The sequence below is a fragment of the Pseudochaenichthys georgianus genome, chromosome 11 (genome assembly GCF_902827115.2).
Source record: "Pseudochaenichthys georgianus chromosome 11, fPseGeo1.2, whole genome shotgun sequence".
NCBI lineage: Eukaryota > Metazoa > Chordata > Actinopteri > Perciformes > Channichthyidae > Pseudochaenichthys > Pseudochaenichthys georgianus.
In genome coordinates, this window is record NC_047513.1 from 7624106 (window position 1) to 7633815 (window position 9710).

At 40.9% G+C, this 9710-nt stretch overlaps 1 protein-coding gene across 1 annotated transcript; it reads left to right on the top strand.

Annotated features, from left to right (window-relative positions):
• The first annotated feature begins 576 nt into the window (after positions 1-576).
• pithd1 (PITH (C-terminal proteasome-interacting domain of thioredoxin-like) domain containing 1) lies at positions 577-9241 on the top strand. The gene is made up of 6 exons (XM_034093857.2): positions 577-793; positions 1725-1768; positions 2076-2153; positions 5874-5978; positions 6640-6748; positions 8747-9241. Exons 1-6 carry the CDS (start codon positions 599-601, stop codon positions 8846-8848), a joined length of 633 nt encoding a protein of 210 aa, XP_033949748.1. The 5' UTR covers positions 577-598; the 3' UTR covers positions 8849-9241.
• The last annotated feature ends 469 nt before the right edge of the window (positions 9242-9710 follow it).

The following is a 9710-nucleotide window of genomic DNA, read 5'->3' on the forward strand; positions in this document are numbered from 1 at the left end:
GAATATTATGTTCACACACACGGGTGTGAAAATATGTGTGTACATCAAATGTAATTGTATTGAAATATATTTTAAAAGCCCAGATGAACAACAGTAAATAATAAAATGTCTACATATTGAAGTACATTTGAATGTGAATTGTAAATAAAAATATGACAAAGAAATAAATGCTGACAGGACATACAGAGCCAGCCATAGTTGATACTTTGGCTTATGATGAGACTTGTATTTCCTAATTTCATTTCATTTCAAACCTTTATTTATACAGATAAATCCCATTGCTCAACCTGCTCAAGTAGTTCCACATAAAACATAAAAACATAAACAGAACAACAAAAGGAAAATTATGTCCTAATGCTTCTTTGTGTCGTTATTATTCCAGGCAATTCAATGTTTAGATTTCAGCCCATTCACATTCGACAAAAACTGCTTGTTTTATTGTGAAATTCCTGAACCGGAACCACCTTCAGTTTGCTTTAAGATGCAAAGTGAAACTTGCTTATCGCAGTTCATTTCTGAAAACACACTGAACACGCATTGGCAGTAAACTACTCCTAGTCCCAAATAATCACGGAAAGTAGCGTGTTTAAACTCCACGATGTCCGGACACGGTCATGGCCATGGTCACGGGCACGGCGGGTGTGAGGGGGAACATGAGCCCGCGGAGAGGGGCCTGGAGTACGGACTGTACCAGAAGATCGACCTGGAGAAGATGCAGTGCCTGAACGAGAGCAGAGACGGGGACGGGAAGCTGGTGTTCAAACCGTGGGACCAGCGCCACGAGCGGGACAAGGTAACAGCGCTCAGAGCCCCTACCCCGGCCAGTCATCCTTGTCTATGTCCGGGACATACCGAGGATAGGTTTACGGTTGTTCCCTGAATGTGTGCCCGGTTGAGGGTGCAGGTCTGTGGGCTTCTTGCTGCGGAGCCTCGCTGTGAAGCTGCGTAGAGGTTCAAAAATACTTTATTTATATTACAGGCTGTCGAATGACATGAAGCTACAGCTGGAGCCTGGCATGTTGTTTACTATTATAACAATAAACAAAATAGTTCAAATCAAGGGAAAGCAAGTAACTTAAAACGTACTTAGTATAGTTTTGTGCTAACCTGCTGTTACATTATTAGCCTGTCTAGTAACTTTTGTATACATTATACAAAAGTAACCATTGACAGGCAGTTATAATTGTATACATGCAGTTGCAGCCCTCTTTCCATAAGTGCATCACCATAATCCTATAATGTAATATAATAAAAATTCTTTGAATTTGATCCTTTAAATACACTCAGCTGAACATACATCTATACTTTTACTTTCAATTAAGGCATCTTACTTGAAAATGTCAGTATTTTCACATAGTTGTACTGTGTACTCAGTAGTTGTTCACCACAGTAGAAATCATCAGATCAAACATGGTTTTAAAATTAAGATATTTATAAACCGGTATATCACAATATGGCAAATGTTGACAGAAGGACACGTAAAGTAATTGAATAGATTTTTGTAACTATTGTTTTCATTGTTGGTAATTTTGCAGATTAGTTTTTTATGAACTAATAACAAATTGTGTGTTAATGATCAGATGTTGGATATTGCCCATTGCTGATTGCTTGTTCGTCTTCTTGGCACTAAAACCGTTATCATAATTACTTGATGTAGTGTGTGTTTTACTGCTGTTGTATTTAAGTAAAAAAAGATTTACTCTTCTTTCTCTTTTTGCTTTTAGTATGTTGAGAGTGACGCAGATGAAGAGCTGCTGTTTAACATCCCGTAAGTCCTGAAATCATCATTTCTTAAAATAAAGTATTTTGAGATGACACATAAGTTGTTATTATCATAAAGTGTCTATGTAAGTTGCTAACAAGGTTCTTCCTCACGAAAAAGTATAAGAAGAACTCTATGATATTTGCTGTAATGTCCAATATGTTTGTGGTTGTTATTTTCATTTTCATTTTTCCCTAAACCACCATTCTTCTTCATGTGACAGCTTGTTGTCGGTCACAGCGTTCTATTTTGTGCCCTGAGGCATCTCTTTTGTCAAAGATAGCAGTGAATATGAATGTGTCATCTCTTCCAGTTTTACAGGCAGCGTGAAGCTGAAAGGCATCATCATCTCTGGAGAAAATGACGACTCTCATCCAGCTGAGGTTCGACTGTGAGTGTTCACCGCTTCTTTGATCAGGGAGATGCACCCATTGCCCTTCTTTCTTTCTAAGAACTATAATTGGCAGGATACACACACTTTTACGTAACTTTCTTTTATGAGGGACTGCAATTCAATTCAATGTTCATAATAGAACATCAACTATCAAATAACTTACATTTTCTCCAACACTGCACCAAAAAACAGGACCTTCTTTCTCTCCCTCTCAAAAGAATCTCAAATTGAAACTGTTCAAGGTAACTCGACAAATACAATTCAACTGAAAACGAATTGAAGTAGATGAAACCTTTATAATGTTAGTGAATTTGACTGTCACAAAATATGAGGTGCATAAGGTACGATAATATTTTATTGTCACTCACCTCCGACAATTTTCTTGCAACAAAGCTGCTTCATTTGAAACACCAACCCATATTTGAAATGAGAAACAAGGAAACAGACATTTAAAGGGGAAAGGAAAAACCATTACAGCTATAATATTCCGGTAGTTTATTCATTTTACAATGGATATTGATCGTAATATTTATTGTATATGATATTACTCGCCAAAAGAAAATTAATTATCCGCCGGCCGGGTGGGGAATTCCGGGACCAGGCCGCTGCCATTAGGGGAGTCCCAAATGGTGACGTCACTGTGTGGGTCCTTGCTCCGGGTATCCATACCGGAAGTCAACACACCGTGGCAGATATGGCAGCGATGGAGGAATATAGAATATAGAACCCCATGGGCGGACTTCCTATCCCACAGGCACATAGATCCCCACGGGCTGACTAAGCTTCATACACCACAGACACATTGAGCCCCATGGGCTGACTTCATATGCCACAGACACATTGAGCCCTCTGGGCCGACTTCATATACCACAGACACAGAGCTCCACGGGCTGACTTCATAGTACCACAGACACAGAGCTCCACGGGCTGACTTCATACATGTATACCACAGACACAGAGCTCCACGGGCTGACTTCATACATGTATACCACAGACAGAGCTCCACGGGCTGACTTCATACATGTATACCACAGACACAGAGCTCCGCGGGCTGACTTCATACATGTATACCACAGACACAGAGCTCCACGGGCTGACTTCATACATGTATACCACAGACACAGAGCTCCACGGGCCGACTTCATATACCACAGACACAGAGCTCCACGGGCTGACTTCATACATGTATACCACAGACACAGAGCTCCACGGGCTGACTTCATACATGTATACCACAGACACAGAGCTCCACGGGCTGACTTCATACATGTATACCACAGACACAGAGCTCCACGGTCTGACTTCATACATGTATACCACAGACACAGAGCTCCACGGGCTGACTTCATACATGTATACCACAGACACAGAGCTCCATGGGCTGACTTCATACATGTATACCACAGACACAGAGCTCCATGGGCTGACTTCATAGCACCACAGACAGAGCTCCACGGGCTAACTTCATACATGTATACCACAGACACAGAGCTCCATGGGCTGACTTCATACATGTATACCACAGACACAGAGCTCCACGGGCTGACTTCATACATGTATACCACAGACACAGAGCTCCATGGGCTGACTTCATACATGTATACCACAGACACAGAGCTCCATGGGCTGACTTCATACATGTATACCACAGACACAGAGCTCCATGGGCTGACTTCATACATGTATACCACAGACACAGAGCTCCATGGGCTGACTTCATAGTACCACAGACAGAGCTCCACGGGCTGACTTCATATACCACAGACACAGAGCTCCGCGGGCTGACTTCATACATGTATACCACAGACACAGAGCTCCACGGGCTGACTTCATACATGTATACCACAGACACAGAGCTCCACGGGCCGACTTCATATACCACAGACACAGAGCTCCACGGGCTGACTTCATACATGTATACCACAGACACAGAGCTCCACGGGCTGACTTCATACATGTATACCACAGACACAGAGCTCCACGGGCTGACTTCATACATGTATACCACAGACACAGAGCTCCACGGTCTGACTTCATACATGTATACCACAGACACAGAGCTCCACGGGCTGACTTCATACATGTATACCACAGACACAGAGCTCCATGGGCTGACTTCATACATGTATACCACAGACACAGAGCTCCATGGGCTGACTTCATAGCACCACAGACAGAGCTCCACGGGCTAACTTCATACATGTATACCACAGACACAGAGCTCCATGGGCTGACTTCATACATGTATACCACAGACACAGAGCTCCACGGGCTGACTTCATACATGTATACCACAGACACAGAGCTCCATGGGCTGACTTCATACATGTATACCACAGACACAGAGCTCCATGGGCTGACTTCATACATGTATACCACAGACACAGAGCTCCATGGGCTGACTTCATACATGTATACCACAGACACAGAGCTCCATGGGCTGACTTCATAGTACCACAGACAGAGCTCCACGGGCTAACTTCATATACCACAGACACAAAGCCCCACGGGCTGACTTCATATATACGACATATTTTTCCCCTGATAAATTAATAAGGTCACACTGTGTCAGTAATTACATGTGTGAGCTAGTAATCTGGTAGTGCTGCAATATTTACCTCTCTCTCGGCAGCTGAAGCAGCTCGTTTGGTGGCTCGAACTTCACGTTTGTTGACACTGGTGTCATTGTCTTGCGCGGCCGACGTGCTGGGACGGTCGGTGTTCCCGACTGCATACGATGAGAAATCGAATATTGCGGGAACAGATCCTGGCTTCAAATCCGATGTTTTGTATTGAACCAGGCATCCAGACTCATCAAACCTCATTTTGTGGACATAATCGTCATTTGTAAAGTGTTCGCTGCACACACGTGCATACTGATTCAGCGGCGGATCGGACCGTTTCATGGAAATAACCCATGCTTTGAGCAGCTTCTCATCCTTTAGTGGCAGCCTATGGAAATGTACTTCTTCCTTCTTTGTATAAAAACAATGTGTGCAGCCTGGGGCAATACAATACGCTCCTGACGACGACCGTTTTCTTTTGTTGGAAACCACTGGTGCATTGCACGCCATGTTGTTTGTTATTGAGCTTTGGCCCAGGAAGCGTACCCACACAGTGACGTCACTGGGACAGTCCCGGATCGATGGAAGCGCCCATGGTCATTAGGCGCGTATTTCAAAAATTAAATTCGCGTGTCTCGATCATTTACATTGGAAATAGACTAGATAAATACATTTCCTAATGGAAATATTGTCACATGGAAAGCAGTTTGAAAAGTGTTTCCATTTCCCTTTAACACAACACAATCACTGAAGACAATATGTTCAACACTCTTCCACGTACATTTGATCTGGGCTTGAACTGTGAATTTCATTATTGGATTAACTGGTGCACAAATTAGTCTTACCACATAAAAATGTAGGACCCTGTATCTCTGTTTTTTCATTCAAATTCATATTAACTGGAGAGAAAATAGTTGGGGCATATCTATTGGGGAGGCAAGGTGGAACCAATCTGGATTTGAACTGGGGCCACCAGAACAGCCCCAATTTTGTTTATCGCCATTATACCAAAAAAAAGTGTTGATTCAAAATGATTTAAAGTTTTGAATCCTATTTATAAAAACCTGCTAGGAACTCGGATCTGCAGTCAATATGTCTCTCCATCTTCCCTCACTAGAGGCCAGTGATTTCATAACGTTCTTTTTCTCTCCAGGTACAAGAACATCCCTCAGATGTCCTTCGACGACACTGGCAGAGAACCTGAACAAGCCTTCAGACTCAACAGAGACCCCACTGCGGAGCTGGAGTACCCGACAAAGTGAGATCGGGAACCATGTTTAATCACCTGAGCAACTTTAAGCTTCTATTTGGTATTGTGTGGACATTCTTTAGTTTTCTGCTGCTTTTAGTTGTTGTCATGTTGGTAAGCATTCCCTACATTGTGGCTGCTAGATGGACACTGATTAGCCTAACCAGCTCACTGTTGACAATGCCTGAAGACAAAAGACTGATTTCAGGAAATACTCTCTAAAATACTCAGTTGATAATACCCTTTATTGGCTTGAATGTTAAACAATTTAGTTTTTTTTAACTTTCTAGGAAATCCTTAAGAGAATTTTAAAACGTTTAGATTTGCTCTTGATTAATATGAAATGAGATGTGGATAAGAAATGGATGTAGCTTGGTATAATGAGCTTGATGACATGGCAATGCAGTGAAATCCAATCTTCTGAATCTTTTCGATGAAGCGTTTAAAGCACAAGTGGAACCATTTCTCCGTTTTTCTTTCTGTTTGTCTTAGTCTGCCTCCCTCATATGTGTTCCTGTCCTATTTAAACACAAACTCCCACCAATGCAAACACTCTGTATGAACATGTTTTTAGTTTTTAGTTTGCAGCCCATTACAAATATCTGTCTAAAGTGTCTCTATTTGTTACTCCCTTTCAGTTTAAGTAAAATGCATCCCTTTTGATTTTCAGGATCGCTCGTTTCTCCAACGTCCAGCACCTCTCCATCCACATCTCAAAGAACTTTGGAGAGGAGAACACCAGGGTGTACTACATTGGTCTGAGAGGAGAATTCTCACAGGTTAGTCTTAAAAATAAATGCGAAGACATGTTTAAGGGTGTAATTCCCTTATTGAAGTGCTCACAATAACGTGGATAATTATGTCCTGTAAAATGCCTTGTATAAACATATCTTATTATAGTGCATTCAATACTAAGCTATAGTGATTTAGCATAGTTTAGCTAAATTAAATGTTTGTTTATCCTTAAAAGACCTATTTATCTTTCTAATCAACAGGTTTGGTCTGTTTTTACAGTAATGTTTATTTTCAGACATACTGTATCTAAAGTTGAAAAAAACAGCAACTTTTAAAAACATTAACAAACAATTATTTGGTGCCCCCCCCCCCCCTGCAGTAACTCTTACCCTTTTCAATACCAGTACATTTAAGTGACAGTTTAATGTTTTAAAAGTGGGGTTGTGTTAGGTACTCCTCCCTTGTCACTGTACTACTTAGGGTGGCAACTTACCTGACAAACACACTTTTTTGAGTTAGATGACAGAGAGTATCAGTAGAACTCTGCACTTTAATATGTCGTGTAAATGGCCTTTTATGTTCAGAGAAATGTGTTTTCCCACTGTTCTATGGTTGGGTTTTCTGTGTGGGTCACAGTATAACTTAATTGAAAGAAGATATTTGGACTCTTGTTTTATCCCTAGGGTTGCCGATTCTTTCCCAAAATGTTTCGGTATTTCTCTGGTGTTACTCCAGTTTCCCTTCCAGCCTACAAAGAGCCCTGTGTGCCCGTCAGTTGTTGCGATGCTGTTTTAAATGAACACCATAGAGTTCATGTTGACTGTAACTTTATCAAAATATGACAGTGTCCTCCATTATTTTTAACGTCATTGCGTGATTACATCACGGGTTACCATTTTGCCCAACATTTCAGGATAGCAACAAACAGCTTGTCTAGTGGGTACAATATTTTCTGCTTCATTTTGGGTCTCTGTATCTTTGTTGTCTTAGCTACTCAGAGAGGTCACATAGTTATTTGATATGGTCACAACAACCCAATATGGAGGAATTTGGGTGGAGAGTCTGAATCTTCTTCTCCGACAGCAGGGAAATTGAAAGTGTTCTAAAAGCAAAGGCACACTGCAGATGAAAGGCAAAATAAAATAAGTAGGATAACATCAAATGAAGAGGTGCGCCTGCGTGAATTAAAATAAAACAAATACACAACCACAGTAAAATAAGTAGCATAATAAAAGGAAGTGTGTCAGATGTCAGTTAGTTAGTTAGTTAGCTGGCTAGTGAGTTAGTTAGCTAGATATTAAGCTAGTTGGTTGGTTAGTTAGTCTTGAAGATTCTCATGTTGAGTCACTTTGTTATGCTGTAATGGTTAACACACCACAGTGACTTAGCCCATGGTCTACTCATGTCCAGCCCTTGCAGTTGCAGCACACACTTGCTCTTTAGCTCACTTGTGTGTGAAGCAGCATCCCTTTTTTCAGAGAGGGATCCCTCCTCTGTTGCTCTCCCTGAGGTTTCTCCCATTTTTCCCTTTAAACTGTGGGTTTTCTCCAGAAGTTTTTCCTTGTACGATGTGAGGGTCTAAGGACAGAGGGTGTCGTATTGTCATACTGATATTCTGTACACACTGTGAAGTCCACTGAGACAAATGTAACATTTGTGATATTGGGCTATATAAATAAACAGTGATTGATTGATATTGTTACCTAGGCCAAACACACCCACAAAACACAAGACACTTTTAAAACAAGTACAAAACCAAAGGGGGTCAACTCTCTGACATCACACTGTGTGGATCTTAGGGAAGTGAGAGCTTGCACAATTGCCGCATATTGCCATAGGTACTGCCAAAGAGAACAAATCAAGACTTCACATTTCAAGATTGTTACTTAAGAACTTAAGTTTTCATTGTAACGAAACACAAAGGAACAACCAGCTATGCTCTCCTCCTTAGCCCCGCATTCCTAACCTGAAACTCTACTTGTATATCTATGAATGTTTCTTTGCTGTAAGTCAACATGTCTTTCTCTCCGTTTGCTTTTCAGGCTCACAGACATGAAGTGACAATCTGTAACTACGAGGCATCAGCCAACCCTGCTGATCACAAAGTGGAGAGCGTCATCCCACAAACCAACTTCATTTCCTGAAGAAGCTTCAGAGAGTGGGAAGAAAGAAGAGGAGGAGGAAGATGAAGAAATGTTTCAGTGGCGTCTGCTGACTGTCATTGTTGAAATTCAAGATGATTTCAGCGCTGCGTGGCGGCAGGTTGGTTGAGCTCGACAGGGATCGAGCACTGAAATCTGACCGCAGAGCTTCAGATGTGCCGGGAAACGCCATGTAGTTGCTCTGTTTTCTATGGCAATAACACAGCTTAATGTGGGCAGAAAGCTTAATAATAAATGCATGAAACATTTCACACGCATAACGGTTGCTATCAGTTTAACCTGTATTCATGTCTAAAGATATTTACCACTTTAATCGGGTCACATCTTCTATGAAATAAAACACAAAAGGCTGGAAATAAACAAAGTGTTGGCACTTTTTTGATTTGTGAAAAACTTTGGTTGCTATGTTTATATACTGGATTCATTATAAGCTTCACACAGGTAGAAGTAGACATGTAAAGAAAGGTATTTCAAACATCTGCAGGAATGAAAGAATTCAGTGTTACACAGTCACATGTTAAGCCACTCTGGATACACAAGCAGGAAGTGTCGAAAAACTAATATAATGTCAATAAAAGATTATTTGAGTTCATTAAGCATTGTCAAATGTAACAAATACATTTACTCAAGTACTTTTCTTAAATACAACTTAAGTGTTTGTACTTTACTTATTTTCATTTAATGCCACTTTAGGCTTCTAGTCCACTTCTTTTCCAATTTCACTTTGTACTTTACTTAATTTAATTTTAAGCTTTAGTTACTTTAAACACTAAATATGAATCAACTAATAAAGTATGATCTATAAAAGTCTGACATGGACCATTCTGCATAATGAGTGTTTTTA